The sequence below is a fragment of the Bacillus rossius genome, chromosome 12, assembly GCF_032445375.1.
Source record: "Bacillus rossius redtenbacheri isolate Brsri chromosome 12, Brsri_v3, whole genome shotgun sequence".
Lineage (NCBI taxonomy): Eukaryota > Metazoa > Arthropoda > Insecta > Phasmatodea > Bacillidae > Bacillus > Bacillus rossius.
This window is the reverse complement of record NC_086339.1, coordinates 23,894,478-23,921,439: the sequence shown is the minus strand read 5'-3', so window position 1 is coordinate 23,921,439 and position 26,962 is coordinate 23,894,478. Positions and strand designations below refer to the sequence as shown.

General features: G+C 34.8%; 1 protein-coding gene across 5 annotated transcripts in view; it reads left to right on the top strand.

Moving 5' to 3' along the window:
• Nucleotides 1-7,600: 7,600 nt before the first annotated feature.
• LOC134537721 (bridge-like lipid transfer protein family member 1) overlaps nt 7,601-26,962 on the top strand; it is a 143,280-nt gene continuing 123,918 nt past the window's right edge. For 4 of the 5 annotated variants that reach the window (XM_063378468.1, XM_063378469.1, XM_063378467.1 and 1 more), the window contains exons 1-15: nt 7,631-7,747; nt 11,554-11,812; nt 12,750-12,893; nt 13,790-13,939; nt 14,999-15,132; nt 15,800-15,946; nt 17,103-17,226; nt 18,317-18,405; nt 18,799-18,897; nt 19,998-20,105; nt 20,668-20,805; nt 22,141-22,291; nt 23,170-23,325; nt 25,305-25,402; nt 26,766-26,923. In XM_063378468.1, coding sequence (XP_063234538.1) covers nt 11,587-11,812; nt 12,750-12,893; nt 13,790-13,939; nt 14,999-15,132; nt 15,800-15,946; nt 17,103-17,226; nt 18,317-18,405; nt 18,799-18,897; nt 19,998-20,105; nt 20,668-20,805; nt 22,141-22,291; nt 23,170-23,325; nt 25,305-25,402; nt 26,766-26,923 — 1,922 coding nt within the window. In that variant the 5' untranslated portion in view covers nt 7,631-7,747; nt 11,554-11,586. Of the gene's footprint in view, nt 7,748-11,553; nt 11,813-12,749; nt 12,894-13,789; nt 13,940-14,998; nt 15,133-15,799; nt 15,947-17,102; nt 17,227-18,316; nt 18,406-18,798; nt 18,898-19,997; nt 20,106-20,667; nt 20,806-22,140; nt 22,292-23,169; nt 23,326-25,304; nt 25,403-26,765; nt 26,924-26,962 lie in introns of all 5 variants that reach the window. The other variant, XM_063378466.1, reaches the window with a different exon arrangement.

Below are 26,962 nucleotides of genomic sequence, written 5' to 3'. Positions count from 1 at the left end.
CGTTGAATTCGAATACACGCATATTTTCATACACCTATGTCACACCTGTGACAGGTAAAAAGATAGGTAAAAATAGAAATATGTAAATATATATAAATAGTAATATATATTGGTAGGTCTGACACCAGGGTCCAGGATGAGGTGTTGAGGTATCGGCCGCCAACTTTGATGACATCACATCCGCCATCTTGAAAATACGTAATTTTTATGCTAGAAAATCGGGAATTTTTTTAAAATTTATAACAAATTATATTAAGATTTTTAAATCAAAAAACGAATTTATGTCATGGAACAAGGAGTCCTTGGTTCGAACCCAGTGAGGTAATTGAATTAAAAATGGCGACTGATCCTTCCTCCATGGAAGCCACCAGTAGACTGACCTCCCAGCACCAACGCCAAGGCAGATATTACGTCATCCAGTATGACATCATGGCGGCCATCTGGTTTTCTTATGCTGGAGGCCGCCAAACTGGATCCGACATATTGTTTTCGACTGCTAGAGGGTGCTGCCACTATAAGTATTAGTTTAATTTTTACCTGATAGAGAGCACTATTATTTATTGTCATGATGCCCACCATCTTGAAATTCTGTAATTCTTCAGTTAGAAATTCGAAAAAAAAAATAATAATTAAAGAATTACACAATAATTTTATGATTGTTTCGATCACCTTGTTCGATCCCTGATAAAAAAAAGAAGATAATTTGATTAAAATTACTATATAGACTGGATCGTGAAATAAAACAATAAAATTACAAATAATAATATTTATTATGTACGAGAATACGAGAAAATATTAAATGTTATTTTTCTAGTGAGCAGAGTCTGTTTGTTCTCAGTTGCAATCGATCCACGTGGCTAAGTGTCCATCCGCTACCTTTTCCCTGATATTCTTCTTCGTGACAGATTTTTTTAGTAGCATAATTTACAGACTCTTCTATGTCATGTGATAGGTAAAGCTCAGTATTCATCATCTCGACTTGAAATGGCTCAGGTTTACCGTAAGTACATTCCAGCCACAAATTATACTTCACTGAACGATCGTGTTTCAATACTTCTTCAAGTTAATTAACAATATTCTTATTGGCATCAGTTAAAAGTCTTTACACATTTCACGGAATGTTGATTTCGACAGGTAGAATCTACCAAGAACAGTCGTAGGTTGTATTGTATGCTGGAATGATATCGGAGCTTATTGTTGCGGATCGGTTATACTGTTAGATGCATTGAGCGTACAAGTCTCAACCTTAATTTATGGAGCAGACTCCAATATACTAGCTGGTCCGCAGTAGGTGAACGGACTGCACCTTTGCAGTTTTTCGCATGTCTCAAATTCTCAATACAAGTAAACCATGCATGGCACTCATCACAGCGAAATGCCAAACTTAATTGGTCCATCGCACATTCTCTTTTTTCATGTCTTCTTGCACCTCGAGAGAATGCAAATGTCTTTTCACAGAAGTTACAGGGATATATATTTTCTGTACTCCTCTATATGCATCCTTACTCCGTAATGCACCACCGCCAACACTGCAATGACAGTCTCGACCGTTTAACGAGAGAAGCATTTTGTTTGCAGCTTATGGCATGTCTTTTTAAATTATCATTTCATGAAAAATCCTTGCGATATTTCTCACAGTTAAATTTTATTCATCGCGGATTATTAGCACATTCTCTTTTCTCGAGCCGGCGAGCATACTGTTGTTCGAGAAAATCTTATACTCTGTGAAAGCATGCAAGTGCCATTGGAAATTGGGGGGAACCCATGATGATCAAATGGAGAGAAAAGTCCTTGCTTAGGTTTTTTTTGTAAGCTCTGCATCATACTGTTGTAAATATTGTGGTGGTAGTAGTTATACCCCGCTTGCGCGAGTAAGGGGTGGGGGGAGAGAGTTATATGCTTCCCTCCCGATTAAGGACTGACATGTTGACAGTCATACTTCCCAGTGCTACTTCTGGAAAAAGCAACATGATTGTGGATAAAATTCTGGCCAGAACAAGGCATATTATGTGATAGTAGGGTCTCAGGTGAGTAGAAGTGCCTGGTTCATCTCAGTGCGGACAAAGAGTGGTATTAGTATTAGGGTAGGCTATCTCCTATAACCTTGCCTTGTGTGAAGTAATGCACAGCATTAAATGCATGGCAGGTACCAAATATTAGCATGTAACAAACAGCTGCATCATGGAGCTAAGTATTTACATACACAATTTGCTGATCACTCACTGTGCGATGATTGCCATATTACACACACAATGAAGCATATTTTGAACAGTTTTGTTTATGAGGACCTCAAGAAAATGTTGAAGTGTAATTTGTTTCTGAAACCCTATACTGTATATTAAGAATCTACCTATACTTAACTATACCAACTATGCACAGTGTTCAATGCTGATGCTGTCTGGGCTATTTCAGCAAGGAATGACTGGAATCAGGTCGTGTTTTGCAGTTGATATTTGGCAAATACATTCCAAGATCACACCAATGATACTCCAAAGTTGGACAATGGTGGGGGAGAGACAAGTAGCAATTTTCATGCTCGGCCTGTCGTTATAAAGATGTAAGAAACTTGATTCTTGGATACTTTTGACAAATTAAATTTAGTTTGAATTCGGGTTTGTCATTATTTTTTAAGGATGTTAGGTTACCCCCTAATCGGGATGGTGGGGGGAATGGATTCCCCAGTCAAGTTTGCCCAAAATAGCTAGCGAAACTGTGATGACGATTTTTGCATTAAAATATGACTTTGGTGGCGCAATGGTTTTAGCTACCTATCCTTCCTTCCACTATACCTAGCTAGTTAGGGTATATCAAATGTTTAGCAGGGTGGGAGGATGGTGAGAACTTTGGAAAAGAGCAATGAGAGGTAAACCTAGAAGCAGGCTTTCTTTCAGACATTTTCCCCCGGGGGGGCAGTTAAAAGTTTCGGGGGGGGGGGGGGGGGGGGAGATGGGGAAGGAATGAGAAGAAAAATTTTGTCTGTTAGGTCAAGCAATTATTATTAGACCTTTAAACTTCAATTTCATGTAAAAAAATTACCATATTACAAAATAATGAACGTTAATAAACAAACTAAATATTTAAATGCTGAAGCCTACTTTGATTGTTTTTTTACAGAAATCGTATCCGACGACCTTTTTTCCTTGCATACAAATCAACTGTTTTTTCAAGAAACTCCTCAGTCGGAATCTCAGGAGCCTCGATACTTATCATCATGCAATGAAATAGGGTTCCCGGTAGCATTCTAGATCTTGTCTTATTCAAAATTCTGTTCATTGTACTGAAAGATCTTTCCACCGAAGCTGTAGTCACAGGAATGGTAAGAATAATTTCGCAAAGTTTTTGTAACTCGCAGTAGCCTACATCAGCCTCAAGGAGTTTTATCACTGGACTCTCGTCCAATTTGAATTGCCCGCTATGAATCATGGATCGTATAAAAAATTGGAAGGATTTCAAGTCTGCAAGTACACCTTCGACATCGAGCATAGGAAAGTGTGCGCAAAACTTACTTGCATCATTGTCTTTTAATTCTAATAATGATTTAAATGTGTCAAAGTGGCTTGAAAATACCAGGATATCTATCGATTTGTCATTGAACCTGTCTTCAATTTCTTGGAGGACACTTTCACTGTATTCTTTCATACCCTTGAATGTTTTTTTTTGAATCTTCATCAGCAACTAGTCACACCTCAGATCCAAACTTCTCTGTTATTTCGCTTCGGACATTTTTTTGCAAGTCGCTGTTGATGTCTCCACACTGGTCTGCAATATCTCGTAAGTGAAGTTTTGTTGTAGTAATTAGAGGAATGACTTTGGTCAAACTCAAATCCTTTCTCTGCAAAGCATTACTCAGGTAAGAGAGTGCACTGAGGAGTTCATTCATCACATGACAAGTTATGAGAAAACTCTCATTTCTGATTTCCAGCAAAATTCCCCCAGCTAATGACGCGAGGTCTGCTCCTTCTTTATGAATGTGCTCACAAGCCATCAAAATAGACTTCAAGCATCTTAAGACAGTGTTCACTACCTTGTAGTGGGACAACCATCTCACTTCAATACATTCTGGAATCTTGAGAACTGGATCATTTACTACTGCTTGAATTTCATGCAAAATGTTTTCTTTTTTTGGTGACTTACTAAACAGCTTATAAATGTCTTTCAAAACATGGAAAAACCTTTTGACTTTCTGATTTTTATTCCTGCAGGAAGCTGCTGCCAGGGACAAGATGTGTGCTCTACAGTGTATGTAAATAACTTCCTTGTTCGCCTTCTCTGAAAGCTTCCTTCTTACACCTCCAATGTTTCCAGCCATATTAGAAGCACCATCAAATCCAAAGGCAATAATATTTTCATAATTTAAATCAAGAGCAGCAAGTTCCTTGTCAATTGCATCTGCAATAGTTTCTGCCTTTCCATTTGGGATTTTGACTATTGCTAAGAACTTTTCCACTGGTACTTTATCTTCCACAACTCTAAACATAATGCTGAGCTCCATTTCATTTTGTAGTGAAGTACTTTCATCAGCTAGAACAGAGAATTTCTTGTGTTTTAATATTGCCTTTAATTCTTCTCTCAAAATTTCGCCCATACAGACCAAAAGCTCGCAGGCGGTGTCCTTGCTGCTATAATTCGATCTGTCACTTAGAGAATTTCTCCATTTACTAAAATCTTCATTCAGTTTGTCGAGAAGACCTTCAATCAAGCTGTTATATGTAGTAGTGTGAGCTATTTCTTTCTTTACTAAAAAGTACAAGCCGCGCAAGAGAGTTTTTAAGCCTTTTCTATTTATGTCTCTTTCATTTTCACTCTGTTGAATCATTTGAGTATGAATAGGTTTCCTCGTAGCATGTCTTCTGAGGTTCTCCATTTCTACACTTATTGAGTGAGCTGCAGAATGTTCATGCTTCTCTAATTTTCCATTCTTTCCTAAAGCTTTTCTGAAAGATGTAAATGGAGTAGTAATAAACACTCCACCTGTTTTTTGCAGAACCTTTGCATCATTTTTCATGAAGTTTTCACATAGTTTACAAAATGCACCTCCTTTTTCTTCATTGTAGATCAGCCAACTGTATTTCTGTTCCCAATTTTTGTTGTAGTGACGTTCTACTTTTTCGGATGATTTCGCTGGATGCGGACTGGATAATTCTGCACTTTCATTTTCAAAGCATTTCTGTTCAGTCAGCTGGACTGATGGTGATGGGCCTGCTTCAGTTCGCGGTTTTTGACTGGGCCCTGCTGCGACATTAAAATAGGAGTCTATTGTTCTTTTCATGTCGAAGTCACTAAAACAAAAGAGGTAACTCTTAATGGAGATAGTCTGGTACTGACTGGCAGTATAAACTATTAATTAAAACAGCATTATGTGAAGAATATCAATCTAACACGCACAGCATCCACACACATTTTGACTGATTTTTACTTTTCAGAAAGAAGTGGATAAATGAGCAGGGTGGCAAAATTTTGGGGGTGACAAAACTTAAGAAGTAGCTAAAAGAGAGAAAACACTTTTCTACAAAAAAAAAAAATAAAACACTCTTTTAGGCTGTCAAAATATCACCATGTATTACCTAAAAACACTAAATATGAACAGCACATATAAAAAACATAATTCATAGTATCACTATCTATTGTTAAACGATTTGGTTGTAATCAGGGGCATTAATAGTCATCATTTTAATTCCGACAATTTATAATTGCGCGAAACACTTTTGTTTGACCAAGCCCAAGATGGTAGTACTTGTGCAATGCCAAACTGAATGTTTTAAAATTCTAAACTCCTAACAATACATTTGTTTCACAGTGCCAAATGTTATTTTATAAATACGTAACCTGGGCTTAGTCCATCGTAACCGTGAACCACCTACTGACCTACTTCTAGGTTTCTTGGCATCAGAATTCATTAAGTACTTTACATACAGTTTACTAACATGCATTATAAAGAAATTACTTGATAATGTTAAGATGATACTCAAAACGTTAAAGCGATGATTTATAACAGAATAATTTAATTAGTATCCAAAAGTTTTTGTTGCGGCCATATTTTTACATTGGATTGGTTAATTATTGTGTTTATATACTTACAGGTTTACAGAAAAGTACGCAGAAAGCCATATGCACTACACACTTGTAAACGAAAACTACACTAGCACGCCAACAATGAGTAGCCTACACGTCGAGGTCTGCCGTTACCAACAGCCGTCTGACGCACCACCAGCTCAACGCACACGCACGACGCACAGGGAGGAAATGACCCGCGTCTACCGGAAAAAGAATGTTAAGAACTTGTGAAAGAATATATCCCTCTTCTGGCCCCCGTGGAAAATCGAAAGATAAAGAAATGCTTATGCATCCACATCTCTGTACATTGTTACCTTCGGAACGAGTTTCTCCAAAAGATAACCAGGTCCGATGCCGAAACGATTTTTTTCCCCGTACGATAGCAGAATGCCGAGACAAGTCGAGCCGACCCGATAAAGCGCGCGGCCTTTCATTTGATAACATGGGTTCATATTACTGCCGTCTGGTCTGGGCCGAGCCGATCCGAATGATAAGCGGTGGAAATGTAATAAGGTGATTCACAAGAAAGAAAGAAATAACTATTAAAGTAATATAAAGCTGTGATCAAGATGCATGCGAAAATGCCTTTCGATTCCATTTCACAAAGCAAAGGAATTTAAAAAAATTGCTATTCGAATAGGTTATCCCAAACTTTCCGCACATCTTCCGTAGTCATGAGTAATGTGACAATTAATGCATGGCTAAAACGCGGATGTGTAGAGTTCGATGAAAAAAATACTGAAATGTCTGGTGACGGAACTAGTTCACAGTACTTAAAAAAATTAACATGTCATTGTATTCCCACCATACATGTGTGAGTTAAACGGCAAAGATAAAGAGGTGCGTTCGGGAACATAATACCGTGGGGGCGAGCACTTGAGACACACATGCTGGACTCTGCTAACTGCATCTATAACAAAGGATGCCTGGCAAACCTATTGCAATCATTTATAAAAACTTAACATACTGAAAGAGGGACTGCATAATAGACATGGCCATGAACCAGTTTTTAATCAATTTACATGAAGATTGTGACTGTAACGAATTTCTTTCCTTAACAATTAACATTAAAATGGATTCAAATTTTATTTTTTGAATATTCCCCTCGACGGGGGGGGGGGGGGGGGGGGGGGGAGGGGCTCTGGGAGAAGTGCCTGAAAGAAACACTGCCTAGAAGTAGAAGGAAGAACTCGAACAAGATTGTTAGAGTGAGAAGAAGAACTGAAAGGGGGAAAAAACTCAATGATAGTGAAAACGATAATGGATGAGGATTGTGTGTTAGCAAGGAGTGTGGCTCAGTTTAGGAGAAGAGTGAGAGAGAAATAGTGTAAAATGCTTGCTACAGGAACTTTTATGAATTTAATTGAATGGTTACGTACAATAATCTGCACAGCTGAACAACATTTACGTATCATTAGTAAATATTAGTATTACTGGAACATATGGAATCTAAAAGAATCGAAAGTTTTAGTAATCTCAGCAGTTGAATGAAAAAAAAGGAACATGTCTCAGATATTATTGAAATGGCTACCCTCTGTTTATGTTTATCCTTGATATTATTATTATGTTTGTACCATTTAACTGTAGTGACTGACATTCGGATAAAATATCATTTTGGGCTTTATATTTTAAACTGATGGCTGATATGCTGCAGCGGAATTTGAAAATAGGTTTTTTTCATACAGATTTGAGCGTAAGTTTTTAATGAGGAACAAAAAAATATATATTTTTTTGGTAAATTATTATCGGGATAATCAATTAAAATGGGATGTGAGTCGTTAATTTAAGTAGTTTTATTATTGGTATCGTAACTAGCTTTTGCTAATGAACTAATGCATATGCAAGCCTAATCCGGTGGTTTTTCTTTTTTTATTAATTTGCCACGCCCTCTTAATCTTATACGTCGCTGATCTCGCATATTATTTTTATCTTTTTAAAATTAAATATTTTTATTTGATAAAGGTACTTAATGTTAACGGCTCGTTATCAATCGTATCGTAACCGATAGGCGGTTGAATTCTAATTTCAGCTTTATCATTTCACTAATTGGTCAAGTTTGGTTATGATTTATGTATTTTAAATTAATATGATGTTTTTCTTTTAGTTATGATTTACAAATGCATTTATTTTAACTGCTTTATGGTACGTATTTAATATTCCTTCATGCAATTTTTTGGTATGCATAAGGTGGTAATTGTGGTGGTAGGATTTAAAAAAAAAATGAATGAACAAATTAACTGGGGGGCCGACCTCCGTAGCGTAGTCGGATGCACACCGGCTTACGGTGCGAGGGGTTCTGGGTTCGAGTCCCGGGTAAGGCATGGGTGTTAATTTACAGTAAGAGATTTGATTGCTACGATATGATTAATATTGGAATGATTTAGTTCTGGTTTGGGCGAAAGCCGTTAACCATACAAACAACTAAAAAAAAAAAAAATAACTGGGGGTGGTAGGTTTATATGCAACATAAGCTACTTTAGTTTTGGTAATTCTAGAGTAACTTCTACAAAATAAGGCAAATAATAACTTAAGTCAAAGATTGGTTAGGTTAGGCATGCTTCATTAAAATTATGTTTTTAATATGGAACACTTATTCTTAATGTAGTTGAACAAACTTAGTTAGTTTTCACCTTTTATCTCAGAAGTATCTTCTCTGCAGAATTGCCTTAGTTTTTAATGTAGCTTATTTCTAAGTTTTACTATTTTATGAGTACATACTAGGGATTTAGAATAGAACTATTATAATTTATTTTCAATAGGTACACTTTTTGATAAAAGTTTCATATCATGTATCCAAGTTAATCCCTTGATCCTGATGCCATGATCTAATATATACAGTACACTCCCAATTATCCGCGAAATTAAGTGGCAGGGCCACTGCGGATAGTGAGAATCGCGGATAATCCGCAAAAGAGCCGAAAATGGGAAACAAAAGAGGAAACCTTTATTTCAACTTTTAAATGATGCTGAAATTGTAATATTTTACTGAATAATTAACATAAAATACATTTCAGTAATGTAAACATAAAAGTGCTCAACAATACGACTAGAAACAAAGTGCGACAGAGACAAAAATAGCAAGAGCCTACTGCAAGAGTTCCGAGAAGGCCTGTGGCGTTTTACTGTATACTGAACACAATACACTCAACAGTAGAGTTCAAATTTGCTCACTTGTAATAAAATACAGATTTACATATGTTGCGTATGTATTTTTTCGTAGCATGCGCGGATAATCCGCACCGTGGATCATCCGCCCGCGGATAATAGGGAGTTAACTGTACATTGATCCTGTGGTACATGATGCTTGCTGTTTTAATTTAGTGCATTGAAAAATCCTGGTAATAACAAAAGCAATGAATTATGATTGTAAGTTATACACAAAATTAAAATTCCACAACACCTCAATTAAAATGTTTGTATTGTAATATTTTTATGTCCAGAACCTTCGACTTACTCGCTTAAAACAGCAAGCATGATGTACTATTGGATTGATTATACAGGATCATGCCATCAGGATCAAGGGATAAACTTTGATACCTACGTGATAAGTAGAGACAAAATATTATGGTTTTATTTTCAGGCCTCTTTCATTTTTAAAACATGAGATTTAATGTTATTGTTTTTATTTTTTATAAATTATGTTCATTGATAAAATAGCATAATATTTTGCACACATTGCACATAAATGATTTATGATTATTTCACCAAAAAAGTGTCATTTTGACTGATTGATGATGCACTTGGAACAATAAAAATAAAGCTGCAAGTACTTGTTTGAAAAATGTACTTATGTCATAATGTAAAAAATTAGTTACTAAAAACAATTTTTGGATAAAAAAAATTTTTAAAAATTTTTCCATTCTACTTAGTAACCTACGTACATTTTTGTAAAAACTTCATTCTGAATACATTACATTCATATAAATTAATATGTTTAATATTAGGTTTTTGTGATTTGAATTAGTTTGAACAAAAATGTTAATTAATTTTGAGGGTCTGCTCAGAGGGTGGTGTTGACAGGTCACGAAAGCCAGTAAAAAGTAAGGAAACTAAAGGACTGCTCATGAAAGACACAAAAAAGCACTAAATAAGCACTAATGGTGCTGGAAGTTAACAAATTTGAATTTCCAGCAGATTTTTTCTATATTTTTTTTTTCATGCCTCACTTCAGTTAATAGTTACTTTATATTTATAAAACAGTACCTACCGTGACTGACTGACAGACAGACATACAGACAACGCACAACCTAAACCGGTGTCTCTAGAGAATTGAAATTTGGAGGAAATATATAAATTTGGAGGAAATAAATAGGGGTGCACTATGAAGGAATTTTTTTTCAATTTCAGCCCTAAAGGGGTGGAAATGAGTGGTAAAGTTTGTATGAAGCGAAATACCACTCTGTGACTCTTTCATCACGAATTCTCAGGAATACAAGACCTACAGATTAGAAATTTGGCACGTGTATTCCTTTTGCTAAGTAGACATCCGCTAAGAAATTATTTTATGAAAATTGGCTCCCATGGAGGGTTGCGGGAGCATTGAAATTCAAAATTTCACGTAGGCCTATTTCAACAATAAGTTCTACAGAATTTTTTGGGGTATTAAAGCTTAAAATTTCCCATTCTTCAAGAACCTATATATCCTACATATTTGAATTTGATGTTTCTTATATTACATAGCTATCAACTGAGGACAAAGTTGTCCAAAAATCGGCTCCCAAGGGTGATTTAGCCTGGGCAATGCCAGGTATTTCAGTTAGTAAAGTATAAATAGTTGAATACTGTCCACGTAAATAATGTGTAAACTATCTCTAACATAAAAATCTAACATCTAGCACAAAAATAGGCATGTTTTGCAAATAATAGATGTAGGCTACTTTGTATTATTTAAAATTTTTCTAATGAAAAGTACTGTGATGAATAAAAAGTTGTAAGAAAATTATTTGAAAGGTCCTAAAAAGGCTTAAAGAGTCAACTCGGGGGTACTCTTGTTTCTCCCCCTCCCCCTCATCAAGTCATTCCATGAATGCTCTCATATCGTCATCTCTAATGACCTCAAACTCAACAGGATGTTAAACTATAAGTTATCATTTGTATAAGACTGCATTAAGCTGTAAGAAAAATTTTCAACATGAGTTACTGGTTATTTGAATAGTTAATACAATAAAACACACTACTAGTGTATTGTATTAAAAGCCACGTGTTTGTTAGCCAATAGGTTGCTAGATTTTAGTTAGTAGATGTGAAGGTAGATTTTATTTCCCTTTCAGTCCTAGCACTAGTGGCTGCTGGCTTTATTCAACCTCCTGGTTGTGTCGTCTAGAAAGGTGCTCAGGTCAACAGTGGTATTAAGCAATCTCACGCCAACATCACAGCCTATGTATTTCCAGTCAGATATGGAGTTGCATACATCAAGGTTGTTGTGTTGAGTATGCAGTGCAGAAGTTTAAACTAATTTCACGAAGAGGTGTTCTAGCTATGTCAATGTCCTCTCCTCAGGCCCACCCGGAGTAAGACGGGAACAACGTCAGGATGGAGGAATTTTCCGGAGTGCCGAAAGCCGCTTCATGGAACCTCACGGACATAAACAAATACGTGGACTTCACGGTGGACAGCAGCTTTGCCTTCCTCATGTTCTCCCTGCTGTCGGCGATCGTGTGGGTCGTCTACATCACTTACTACAACTCCCGCGTGGTTGGCTACTTCGTGACGCGCCTCCTCAACAGGTTGTTCATACGGACGGGCTACGTGCAAGTCGGTATGTTCACTTGCAGATTTTGTTTGTATTTTAGTTCGTGAAAATCATGTTGGTTAGCTTATGGGTGATGATTTTTGTAAACGTTTTGGTCAGGTGCAGGGCCGGTGCAAGGTAAATTGGCACCCTAGGCGAAAAACCTTAATGCCCCCCCCCCCCCCCCCCCCGCACCAGCTGGACACCCCAAAAAAAAATTTTCCTTGCCTCAAAATACATCAAGTAAGTCTAAGATTTTGTCAACAATCAAATTTAAGCAGGCTTGTGTTTTTTTTTTTACTTCTTTACTTATTACAAATCATAACAGGTCACCGTGGACTTTAAATAATTACTTATATCAATATAAACATTCCAAACTGTTAAAAAAATCCATTTTCATCTAGTTTCAATAATCGTTAAACATATTATATGAGCTGTTATGTGTCGTGCTGCGCCGCCCACAGCTACTTAGCGCCCTGGGCGGTTGCCTAGTTCGCCTATATGGTCGCGCCGGCCCTGGTCAGGTGATAATGTTTCAGAAAAGGCATCTCGTACAAGAAACAGTAAACAGTAAATCTGTTGGTATATTCATTCAGTTTGTGGTGGTAACCGTATAGATTGTGTATAAGATTTTTTTTTGGCCTGCTTAGTTTCTCACATCTATAGCAAAAGGTTTATGATGTTTTTTGCACTGCTGAAATGCAAAGCAAACAATAAGAAAATTGCTAACGCTCTTTAGGTGATCGAAATCTCTAAATATCTGTTCAGTTGCTGGGGTAAGGTATACTCTAGAATAATCTCAAAGACTTTAGTAGTGTAAGTGTAATACGTACCTAGTTATATATGTGCTAGCAAACTTTTTATTTAAACAATACAGCTAATTGTGGTTCTAAAATGAGTGTATTTTATGAAAATTTACTTTTGTTTTTACCTGCATTCGTTTGTGTGATTTCTTACTGTGCAGGCTCACTTACATGCAATGTGCTGTCGGGCAAGATCATGTTTCGAAGCATTGTGTACATCACGCATGATTTCACAGTGCGAATACAGGATGGATGGCTTATTTTTCGCTGGTGGAGATCCTACGTGCCAAGAGATGTATCGGAAGGTTTGAAAAATCTTGTTGCCTTCCCTTTGTGATTTATTATTTACTAACTTTTGCTTGCGACTTTATCCATGTTGAATTCTCGTTTTCTGACTTTTTTAATAGCACGTCTTTAAAATAATATTCATTTCTTCAACTATGCTGTAATAAGTTTTTGTTAGGTTTTTATTTTATATTCTAAACACTTTTAATCAAAAAAATAATAAGGATAGGCATCAACTCTTCAAGTATACTTTTTTATTTATCAAGAAAAACTTTGTCTACTTAAAAGTGTTTCTGTGTACTAATACAATTTGTTATTATTATTGCATGAACAAAGTATTATTTATTAAATGGTGTTCATCTATCATACTTGAAAAATGACTTAGTGAGCACATTAAGTAGAACCCAATAATTATGGGAGGCTGTACTGGAATTATGGTACACCATCATGGGAGAAATAGTCATATGATGCATATGTGCAAGGAAGAAATTATGATACACTCTCCTTGCCATCCTCCCCTCCACTCACCTCACTTCACCCATTTTCGTCTGTAGTGACCATCAGCTGTCGATGGCCAAGTTGTATAATGTCATAGCCGCCACATTGATGCTCATGTTTTCTGCTAGTGTTGACTGCATGCATTGGCCATGATAGATGGCGTAACAGAGAGTTCTAGGTTCTGCTGCTAGGTAATGCCACAGTCATTGAATTTTATATTTTTAAGTGGTATAAAATCCAGAGGATGGAGTCGGTAGGTTTCTAACCATGATTGCATATGCCAAACTCTAGGCCCAAAAGTAAAACTGTTTTCCACAGGACCAATTGCACAATAGTCCAGTAGCAAATTAAATAAGCTATACAAAAAAAATTACAGAATAATTAACTTACTTTCATTTCAGCGTGATTTGTTTTTCAGATCTGTCTCACTCTGATACGCGGCTGTCCGTGATGGTGAATGGTTTCGAACTACACGTTTACAACCGGAGCGAGATGTACGCCAAATTGGAGTCACTGTTTGGTCTGGACCCCCAGGTGTTCCCACGAACAGACGACCAAGCTGCTAATGGCAAGGAAAACTGCAATAATTTAACACATAACATGTGAAGCGTATTGGGTCAAGCTAGTTTTCTGATTTCTGGTACTAGCTAGGTAACAGTGGAGCATTTCTTTGGGTATATCTGAGTATTAAGACCATTATTTTTGTAGTTTTTTTTTTAATAATTGACCAGTATTTCTTGCAGTTACGCTTTGGGAGGGTTTTGGTCTTGTCCCTACTGATAATCACCCCAAACCTTATTTTTCTTAGTAAATAATTGAATATTTTAAACTATGTTTATTTTTTTTTGAAAGTATAATTCTGTTTTAATGGATGTGACAGTTAGCTGGATAGCAGAAAATATGATGTTATTGATGACTGTCAAAGTTTGCATTTATTTCCAAGTAAAACTGTTAGCAGTTTGGATGGGTTTTCGTAAAACAATATTTCTTTATCTGGTAAGTGATTCTGGTGAGAGTAAAAGTTAAACCACGAGTACTTAATTTAAATAAAACTTAAATTTAACATTGAACTAAAATATAAGTGTTTAAAATTTTAATAAATACATAATTTATGTTTGAAAGTTACCTCTATTAATCATACTAATCTATATGGGTTTAGAAACGAACACTCATATTCATGTTTAAGATCTATGTTGGTATGCGAGCTCATTATTGTATGTCAATACATATATTTAATGTTGCTGATTGATTTGACTTCTAGGCCTATTTAAGTCTGTAATATATATATACACACACACACACATATATATACACACATACATGCATGTGTGTATGCGTGCATGAGTGAGTGAGTGAGTGAGTGAGTGCATGCATGCATGTGTGCGTGTGTGTCTATTAATTTCCTGGTTAGGGTAATAATCAGTTTTAATATTAAAGATTTTTTAAACGAATAATAGTGTATGTGTAACTGTATCGAGTATGTTAGATAGTAAGGCGTATTTCATCTCATTTCCTAAATATACATTTTTGGTTCTTTTCAACTGTAATTAACTTCCATCATGTATCTAGGTAGTCTGTTTGTTTCGTGTAGAGTGATTATTCATCACAAATGTTATTTCTCCAACAGAAAACGGAAGTTTGGAAGAAGGCATGCCGGTTGTTGGAACGTCATCAAAGCAGCAGCAAGGAGGCCAGATCGCTGCGATACTGAGTCACAACTGGCGGGATCTCATTCCAGTCATCAAAGTAGATGTGACAACTGTGAGTAATGGACCCATAAAATTACAGTTAACTTTTTGAATCTCTACATACAAGATATTTTTGTATCCTGCACTGCTTGCAATGAAGATGTGCGGACGTGAAAGTTGGGGGATGTTAAGGTGGGGTCTCACAAGCCATGTTGATTTTTTTTTTCTTCATTTTCTCATAATTACTATTAGTTAAGGGGTATTTCTGTAAATTTAACACTATACTTGTACCCATTCCGGTAGAGGAATGCCTAACGAAGTTCCGTGGGTCCAAGCCAAGGCTTGAGATCACGCCGCAGCCGGGCGAAGGCGGAGTGTGGCAGCCCCTAGCTGGCCTGCCCCTATCAAGCTTAGCCAAGGACAAACCGGGTGTGAACCAACATGCAGCACTGGGACCACTACCCTCTCAGGAGCGATCGAGATTTCCAACGGCCATTTGCAAGGCATCGCCAGCTCTTCCCCTAACCACTCCTAGGGATCTGTTCTAAGTTGAGCCGAAACTACGTATTGCAACCAAGCAAGCAGACATTTACAAAAAAAAAAAAGTAAATTATGTATTTTGTATTTGTCGTGCCCACCGCCAAAGTCCCCGGTCTGTTGGTGGGCATGGAACAAAAAATGTAAATAAATAAATAAAATATAACTGGCACTGCACATTGAACTTGAAATGATTGTTCCAGGGCCACGTTGTGTTTGGGAATCGCCTCGTGCCAACCACGCTCTCGGTAAATGTGGAGGAGGCACACTTTGTGTACTCCACCAAGCCTGCAGCATCCAGACTGGACCACTTCATGCACTTCATCAAGTGTAAGGCGGAGAACTTCAAGGTATTGCATGTTCGTGCACCTTATGGCAAAGTTTGATCATTGAAACATGGGTCATTAATTTTTTACTATCTTTCAATGGTTTGTGTGCAATCATGTAAAATTTATACAACGTTCATAAATAATAATACAAGATTTTATTAGGAATATTTTTTCCAATCTCACGTAATGAGGGATAACACATAAATTGAATTTCTAGACAGTTTTATATTATCTAGTTTTGATATTGGGTAGCACGTAATTGAGATTTTCAATGTGGAAAAGGTTTCACACAATCCGTTTGGCCGGTGAATTTTCAGTGTTAGTACTTTCATTTCCTTCACCTGCTCAGTTTTAGCTTGCCATTTCACATTACTTGGAGATCTGCGAGACACTAATGCCAGCTTGTTAAGATCAGCCTCATTACATTTTGTCTGGTTCAGTTATTTTGGTTTTGTTCGGCATGTGTGATTTGTAGGGACAAGGTTATATAATGAATTGTCATAAAACCAAAATAACACCGCAAAGCACGTCAATACCTACAAAATATAACACATATAACACAAAAATGCAAGTTAATTCAACATTTAGCACAGAAATGTACCTAAAAACATGAAATCAATCAGCAATTGACAAAACTTCACTCAAATTACAATTTTGACTTATCATGGTAAATTTATTGAATGTAATTAATTATTTATCATGAATCTTTTACCAAAATATATGAACTAAATGGATGAAAAAAAATTAATATGTTGTTTGTTCTTGCATCTCTTATTAGTAACACGTTTTTAGTTACATTAATGACGTTGGCACATTTTTAAACCACACAAAAATTTGCCAGTTTGCTACTATTATTATAATAATATAAGTGCATCATGTTTCAGTTCAAATTAGACTATTTGAATTTTGGTGGAATAAGAATTTATAAATATTTGAAGTCATGTTTGTTAAATTGTACACTATTTTTATGAAAAAAGAAAATGTGTGTATGTCTCCTGTTTTGAAAATGAAAATGACCTAAAAATAAAATCTCTAGTCCCTAGAGATGGGGTTGGTTATTCATATGTCCAACATAGTATTTTTTTCCATTCATAAATATTGTGTCATGAAATGCTGAGTAACATTAAGATTGGTGATGAATATTTTTTGACCACTTGAAACATGTATGTAATTGCAGGTGATTTTAGCCCCTAGCCCGAAGTACACTGGAATGATAGATGATCCTCCACGGTACATGGGGGAAGGATTCGTGATACTCTCATCTAATAACATGGAACTCTACTACTACATGGATGAAGCAGGTGTGACCTTTTTTTAAATCATCTCTACACCATTTTGGAAAATACACATCAGTAGTAAACCTTTTAACCAACTCAGTTATAGTTTAATTTTTTTTTATTATCATTAGAAATAGAAATGTGATGTTGAATTTTTTTTTCTAATACTGCTCTTCAGTTTAGTTTTTGAATTTTCTCTACATTTTAACATATTTGTTATTACATAACTTTTGCGTAGGGCCACTGTGGTTGAGGGATCAGACCACTTGCCTCACACTGAGACGATCTGGATTCAATTCTCAGTGGGGTAGAACCTGGATTTTATGCTGCTGGGAAACATGGTGGACAGTGTTTTTTCTCTGGGTACTACCTTTACCCCCACCCACTCATTCTACCAGAGCTCCATTCTCATCACATTACCTCTCGTCGTGTCTAATGAGATGTTAAGTCTCAGTTTGCAACGTACTGTGATTACAAGGATCCCAATAATTTAAAATCCTGCATTTATCACAGCAGAAACACTAGGGCAAAAGCGTACTAGTACAGGATAACATAAAAGTGTGACCCATGCAAAGAAAGGATGTCTGACCAAAGGGTTTTGTGAAAACATGAAGCAAACAATTTATTTCTGTGCATAACTTAAAAGATAACAGTCATCGCAAAAAAAAAAAATTTATAAATAAGCATTAAGTATGCCAAGGACCATTACAAAAATAGAATATACATTACTGATCTGGTACATGAAATGCAGTTAACAACCAAATTCAAAGGGTAACAAATTTAAGTTTAAACCACAACAAACGTTAATACATTTGAAAAGAATATACGGCAGAACACATGAACCAAACTCAAATTAACAAGATTGAAACAGCACCACTTACCCTGCTGTAAACTTCTTCACTTTATTAGTTGCTCGTAAATTCTTGTTTGCTTAATGGTGACAATAATGTATTGTCAAGTAAACAAAAGCCTTGAAAATTCTGCAATATCTGTCAAAATTTAAATTGGAGGGGAATATAATTTTATTATGTGAATCCTACCTGTAACCACATACATCCTTTTATTCCAACTATATAATTTGATGAAAATTTTCATGGTGATATTTTTTTTGCAGGAGTTGTACCGGAGGAGCCGTTAATGTTGCAGCTGGCCAATGGGGACATTGTGGAATCAGCGCCTCCAATTTGGGGTGTGGACATAAAGGTTAGTTTGCTGGAAGCATTTGCTGAAGGGGTGGATGAGTGACCGTGAATCTGGGCTCATTTTTGCTCCTTCATTTAGGGATGGGCCACAACTACAGTCACTTTTGTCATCCAGTTTTGTTTCATTGTTAATGTTTGACAGAGAATGTATGTAGCTAGATTTGCTATGTTATTTAGCTATCAGTTTTTTAATTCGCTAAAGATACAAAATTTGTGTTAATTATGTAGTTACTATTTTTCTTAAAAATTCTACTTTTGGTGTGTGAGATTCAGTTGTATGATGTAAAAGCAAATTTGGTTTTCATTTTGTGCGTTAGATGTGAACATAATGCTTTTTTAAGTTGATTGTACAGTTTTTCACTTGTTTAATGCTCAACATTGTGTGTCACTTTAGTGTGGGAAAGGAACGGATTTCAGCTACGGACCTTGGGCAGACCGTCAAAGAGAACACCTGTTCAAGTTTTTTTTACCCAACGACTATCAACCACTTCAGGTGATACTTTGAGTACTACTGATGCTTAAAAAAAAAAAATTAGAATATTACTAGTTATTTAATATTGCCGTGTGTGTTACAGGTAAGCCCTTATTGGGTATTATACCTCAAATTATTTTTCATTGCATTTTTAATTTAAGATAAATGTTCAGATATGATCAGTGTAAATCACAGGTAAGTTACGGAGCCCATTTTCAGTTTAAGAAATACATTTGGGGGACAAGGAAACCGGAACATCTTTCTTCCACTCAATAAAAGTTTGTTGTTAAAAAATAATTGAAGTAAAAGTAAATCCAGATATTACCTATACTTATGAAAGGATTAAGGTTTTTTTATATGTTTTTTTAAATATATTTTTATTTAATATCAACTAATTTAAAGTATTTTGAGTTTACTAAACACAAATATTAAACAATGTTTATTTACTTGGTTGTATGGAAGTAATGCTATGTCATTTATATAAGTATTTTGCATGAGAAATTTGAGTTACTCTTAATGGAATTTTATTTATCAGTTTTTTTATACAAGTAAAATGATAAACATGCTGATACAGCAATCAAATAAATTAGTAACAAACTATGCAAAACTTGACAAGACCCATGATTTTACTGTTTGCAAGAAAATTATATTTAATAAGATGCATGTGTGTGTTTGTTAAAATGATAATTATGCATAGAGGTATATTTTTATTCAGTTTCAAAATAATAATAAAAAAAAGTCTTTAGGATCATACACAAGCCCACTAGCATACAAATAGTTTACATAAATACTTAATTTTTCTGGAAAAAATTAAGTGAAAAGTTTTTCAGTGTTTGTATAATATTTTAACACAGAGAGATGATCTGGTGATGGGATATTTGTTCCTGCCATAGTAGTTTTTTATACGTTGCAGATCAACATGGAGTACAAAATGTGTTATGTTTTGTAGCTTAATGATAAGATGCTGCTAAGCATATACATAGCTTAGTTTTGTCCACATATTGTATTCATGGACAAGTGTAACTGTATAGAAATAGCACCAATTTCATTGAAAATTTCCCACAAGACCACTTCTTGGGTTACCTTCTTCATTAAGCAGAGAAATATGTTATTTTTTTTAGGTCACCAAAGTTTCGCAACCAGGGGAGAAGAGACGTGCTCAGTCGTTTGACATTCGTTTGAGTACTTTGAATGAGGCTACTGTCGACCTACTCTTCTCAAAAAACAAGGTATTTTTGTTTCAAGATTTATGATATGTAATTTTAACTCTTTAGATAATTCTTTACTTTAAATGAAGCTAAATATTTGTACTTGTAGTTGTTTGCTTGGAAATAAATATAGTATTCCCTTTAAAATATTTAAAATATTTTAAATATTTTAAATATTATAGTGTAACTAACCTTGTTGAACTTGTACCTAATTATATTTACAAAAATTGTTCAATGTTGTGGTTTGAGGGATAAAGCTGGAGGCAACTAATAATGTCTTACTAAAAATTCTGAGAAACATCAGTCTTTGAATGGTGAAATAATGTTTTGTATTTTTGATAGTTTTTAGTTATGAAAAATACTTTTTTATTCTGTTATATTTAGGTGCTTCAGGTGCATATTAAAAAAAAATTACAGAATAAATTGATATGGTTTGAATTGCTGTCTTTGATTCTAAGGGAAGTGGCAATTTAGTAATTAATAATCATGGACCTAACTGGTAGATGAAAAGTAAGTCTCTTTGGCATATGTTAATTTGTAAGTGAAACGGTTTCGTGAATTATTTTTATGTACTTGCAAACAGGAAACGAATGCAGTGCATATAAATGTGGGACCAGGCTCGTACCTTGAAGTCACAATGCCCTGGGTTGTTCAAAGTGATGGTTACACTACAAAAATAACTGGACAGTTGTTGCATCTAGAGGCTACCACTAGTCTGCAAGTAAGTTAAAGAAAATTTTGTATATTTTCAAACCTATGTTTTTTATATAAATTTTTGTAATCTGTCTGAACATTTGTAGTGTTTGCAAATGTCAATTTTTTTTAATGTAGTTATATTGTCAGCTGATATTCATTTGTACAACTGAATTCTTCTTAGGATACAGTGTGTAAAAATAATTTTATTAAATGTGTCAAAGTTATCTAAGAGAGAATGTAATAAGTAAGCACCCAAATCACAGAGAAAACTCAGCTAGCTAAGAAGTCAAATATAAATAAAACCTATCGAAAGCACCAAAGCAATTTTGTTTAGTATCCAAATAACAAAGCAAAAACAGTAAACCTGTATATTCTGCCCAAGTAAGTACAATGATAGTTTGTACTCGTAAAAATAAGATTGCAGCTCTTAATTCTGTCACCGAGGTAAAAAAAACTAACAGTGCCATCTATTGGTTCTTTAGTGTACTATGCCATGATGATCTTGTCATTTTCTTCTAGAGGACCATTTTGGTAACAAGAATTTGCCCAGGTGATTAAAACTGCAATGACGAAACTATAGAAATGTCACATACAAACAAACAATATGCACATGCAGCACCGTCTTGAAGACTGTTGACATGACAAGCAAAAGGGACACAAGTCACACTAAATCGAGCAAGCCTGAACTGTGACTTTGCTCTTTGCTGCCCTGATACAAATAAATGAGTCACTTAAAGTCAGGAATTTTGATTGTTAATATTTTGTGGGAACTCTGCAAATAAATATACCGTAGTATTTTTTAATGAAACAAAATAAGAGATATCATTTGGAGGAAATATTCTGAAAGGCTTAATGCACATTGCCCAAGTATGTGTTCATGGCACGTCCAATTTAAAAATAAATACATGAATTTGTTATGCAATATTATTTATCCTATGCTACCCTAAGAATTTTTACCATAGCTAAGAATTAACTAGGCCATCTTTATAGCTCATATTAAAGAAAAAGAAGATAATATCATTCACCATAAAGTGGTTGTACTTGTGAATTATCATAACTTTATACATACGTGAAAAATCCCAGTTTTTGTTCTTAATTATGAAATTAGGTATTTTTTGCTGAATTGTTCCTAAATGTAAAACATCTTGTTGGGATCTGAAAATGTATTGTAGGTACTTTATAATGTGGTTCCATAGGTGAATTATTGGTTGGACAAGAGTTTTGCAAACAATATTAGTTCTTTTTCATTTATGTTGCATGAGTTGCAGATTTTCCTTGTGGGGACAGTTTGATTCAAACACTATTAACTGCTTAATGTACTTAGCAGCATTGTGTGTGATGGACAACTTAATTTCCGCAGTATCGCAGCTTGGTGGAGAGTGAGACAATGGAGTTCACCATCAAGTGCCACTACCCCATAAGATGGAACGACCATCAAGAGTGGTTGCTCAACTTGACGGGCTGTAAGGCGACAGTCAACCTCATTTATGCTCACAAATGGTTCTTTCAAGGTATGCTCAAAACTGTAAAAATTTTGTTTTTGATGTAATTAAGATCTCATTTGTTATTGTGGTGAATTTCATATCCTTTTTTATGTTTTAAAATTTTAACTAAAAAGTTCCGTTCTAGTAGAAAAATAAAAATTATTACATTTATATATATTTATAGTAAGGCTCTTCATAAGTTTTAACCTCTATTTCTAATGAGAATTGCTGCTTAGTTATAATTAATATGAAAATATTGATATAAAATAATGAGTTCTTTTCCAGAAAAATTTATTAGTCTTTAATGAAGCTGTGCATGTACATTTGGGTTCTCAACTGTAAGCTATTTTTATTGCTTGTATATTATTTGGTTTTGTGACATGTCTACCAATAGGTAGATGCCTTAAATGGTAGGCATCATAGAAAATAAACACCAATTTGTAAACATAAAATTGGAAAGAAACAAGGACATGATTACAAGGACATGGATACAATGTGTATAGATAAAAGTTAACAACACTAGATAACTCAACACACAATATGTTTACAAGGTCATGTGATTATATTTAAATTAAATAGGGAATAGTAAAATATTTTTCATACAAATCTCATTTTATAGTAAAGGAACATAACTGTCAAAGTTATTGTAATGTGTGATGAGTCTGTATAAAATATTATTATTTTTTTTAAGGCATATCAGTGGTTGCTGATGACTCTTGAAGGGTGGTACTTTAATGTCAGTGATTTCAAGTAGATAGGTTATTACAGTTCTGGTTACATTTATAGCAGGTACAAACGTTTTAGCAGTTTGTAGTGTGCTTTGTATACAGCAGGTATGATAAATTCTTTGCTGAGTCAAAAATCAATGTATTTTGTACACTAATGTTGTGAATTTTTCGCTGTAGATATGATAAATGATTGGGCTAGCAAGGCACATCCGGATTTGCTACACTTCGTCCCGTACACTTGGAAGCTGACTCTCCTGCTGAAGGAGTTTGAAATCATAACACTTTGCAATGAGTTCAATTGGATTGATTGCTCCTCTCAGAACCAAGAAAACGGTGAGCATCTTACGGAAATTATCAAGAATTAATTTTTTTCTTAAATGCAATTTAATTAAGAATTGTTACCAGCTGAGTTTCATGATTTGTTAATGGTTTTACACTTAAAAATTTTAGCTGCTAGTGCAGTCATGTTCTTGCCATGCTTGTTTTGGTGCATGTTCATGTTTATTTTTTTGATGCTTGTTTTGTGTATGGTGTTTTTGTGAGATTTGAAGTTTTGGTTTGTGTATTGGTATTTATGTACCATGTACTATCTTGTTTTGTTGTGTTTTTTTTATTTTTTGCTTTGTGTTATGATATTTTGACATTTAAATTTCTGATTTTATTTTGTGTAGTTTGTGTTTGTATTTTTGATTTATGATTAATGTTTACATAATTTTTGTATTTTTCTAATGTAGGATCTTTCTTTGTGATTTCATGAAGAATTTTTTTTTTTTTTTTTTGCTATTTTGTTAGTTTATTTAGGGCTTCATTTACTTCAGGTCAAGAAGGATAGAATGTTAGAGAAATATAGAGATGAGACCGGGCTATTGATATATAATGATATGCAGATGAAACATGTTTGTTCCATTAGTGATTTTATAGTTTCAACTTAAAAATTGTCTTAAACATAAAAAACTTATATAATGTTCACATAAATATTATTCTCATTCAGGCTAGAACATGCAACGTTACTGCTTCTTTATGCAAACAAACTCTTTTGTTTTGTATTTTCTGCTGTTGCTCTTTTTAGATTCAGCAGAGAAAAAGATGTATGTAGTGAGTTAATAACTAGTAAATTTCAGTCAACTGAATATGTATCATTTTATTTTAATAGACTACCAGCCAGTAAACAAAAAGTTCTTTGCTAAATGGTTATGAGTGATAAATAAAAATTAATACATATTATTAGGGGGAGATGGGATAGTTTGAGGGCATTCCAATGGTTTGGGGAGAGCGGGCTAATTGATCAAGGATGCTGACATAGCAACAGGTTGTTGCTCTTGAAATAACACGTGAAGAGTAGCTGGTGTTATTGTTTGCATCTATTTTAACATCTGCTGGTGTTGTCACAGTTGGTTCATCAGGCTGAAGGTAGGTGTCGCTGATGGCAGAAGCACTGGTGTTATTTTTAATAAAAATCCAATTGCGGTGGCTCAGGTCTGAACCAAGGGACACAAGCAGAGACCTTACCCAGTGGGCTAACAGATCAGTTGTAGAATTGGTTGGGAGCACCACATTTAAATTTTAAAAAAATTATTTTCCAGAGGGTACCAAGTTTAAATTCAAAATACATGTGCCATAGGGCTTCATTTTTAGTAGCAGCTATTGCTGTTAGTGTGTGCCAAGCTATAGTGCTAGTGACGTCCGTTGGTGGCGACACTTAAATTAAAAATAAACCTCTAAAGGATGCTACATTTAATTTAAAAAAAACATACTGGTAAAGTGTGCCATATTTAAATTAAACGTAACTTGTAAAGGGTGCCACATTTAATTTTAAAAAGTATCTTAGTGCTGCTAGTAGGCATTCCTTGCTGTGTACTGAGTACATAAGGAAATCCTTCACCATCTTGGATTAAAAAAGGCACCATTTTGGATGATGCACCTAAGGTGACGTGCATTCAATATGCTGCATCCCCCACCATCTTGGAATTAGGAAAAGAAACCATCTTTGATGGAGAAATGTAGACGTAGTTTGTAAGCATTCCTTTACATGCATTAGATGAATGTACAAGAGATGCAAGAAATTTCCCAGATTGTTAAACCAAACATTTGTATTTAAATTTTAACTAAATAACTGATATTTTCATAGGTTTATCATTAATTATTTTATTGATTTAATCATACTGCCACACAAGAAAAAGGAAAAAGTATGATTTTCAACACAGTTACAAATTTTTTTTTGTAAATTTTTTTATATTTACTTTGAAATACATATTCTTGATGTAGAGTATTCATGAAATAATGTGTGCTACTTTTTTTTTCTTCTGTTCTAGCACACATGGCATTTTGTGGAGAGTTGTTTGATCTTTCATTTGATTTGCCATTCAAAGATTTCCTGCCGGTAACTATCCCTCTCCACTTTTGGATCCAGGTATATATTACATTTTCGTAATAGCTTCATTATAGATTTCAAGTCACTCGTTCCTATTTTTCTTGTCAAATGTGAACTGGCTGTATCTAGAAGTTAAGAGGCCACTCCAGTGTTTCAGGGGCACTACGCAACCCGCGTTAACCTCATAAGATTCAATGCTATTTTCATTTTGCTTATAACTTATTAACTAATATAGATTTCGAAATGATGCTTGCTTGATATGTAAGACAACGATGCTCTTATCAAAGCCCCTTTCTTCAAAAACATGCATAAATTATTGTTCAAACCTAGACAATACACTTATGCATATTAGTAAAGATTAGTATAAAACCATAATTTATGCACATTTTTGAAGAAAAAGGCTTAGATAAGAGCATCGTTGTCTTACATATCAAGCAAGCATCATTTCGAAATCTATATTAGTTAATAAGTTATAAGCAAAATGAAAATAGCATTGAATCTTATGAGGTTAACGCGGGTTGCGTAGTGCCCCTGAAACACTGGAGTGGCCTCTTAAAGATGATTTTTTCAGCTATATTTTGTGAGCTCTAGTATTGTGTATATCAGGGTGTCTACAGTTCACAAAAAAGTAACTAAAAGTAAGTAGATTAATGTCTTAAAAAAAAAAAAAAAACAGAAATAAACATTAATAGTGCTAGAAGTAATGAAACATTTATTTACATATGACTTTTCCTAAATTGCATTTTTTTATACTTCTCTTCAGTTTATAGGCACACATTAAATATAAATAGTTTGAGACTATTCACTTAAATCATGTAGAAATTTCAGGGCCATCGAGAAAAACCAAGGGCCCAGGGTAAAATAATTTTGTCCAGCCCCCTCCCTATTATTTAATGTACAACTTTTCAAACCCCATATTTAATAAATAATTATGAGGCTATTAATGTTACTGTGGTCATAACTGTAAACATGATCTGTGCAATATTGCATTATACTTGTAAGTTTTCCTTTTATATTAACAGTATACACTTGTAATTTTCATCCTATTAGGAGAAACTAAAGCATTAAAATAATCTTGAAACTCACCCGGGGCACACCTGGTGCCCAGGCCCCAGGATTTTGGCCCCAACCCCTCTTTTGCTTCTCCATTTCTATGGCCCTGGAAATAATCTCTGAAAATGTTTTAACTTCCTAACATAAAAATCTGCATGTTCCTGCTAATAGAAGATCACTCTCGTAATAGTTTAATTTTTAATATTGTGTACAAAAATTGACCCTGTGATTTAAAAAAAAAAATTAAAAAAAAATTAAATTGAATGTTTTGAAAAAAAAAGTTATGATCCACCAGGTATTTGTAGACACTCGTTACATGCGTGAATGTAACAAGAAATGTGGGTTTCAGGGTGAAAGCGTTGACCTCGCACTGTATTTACCAGAAGTGTCGTCCAGCCACTGCATCTTGTTGGCGCTGGACCTCAGTGCCAAAGTATTGGGACGTAATGGAAACGTGAAACCCAAAGGAGCCGTTCAGAGGAAATGGAGAAACGTATGCCAAAGAAGGTACTTACTTATAGAATGCTGTATTGATTATTGGAGGGT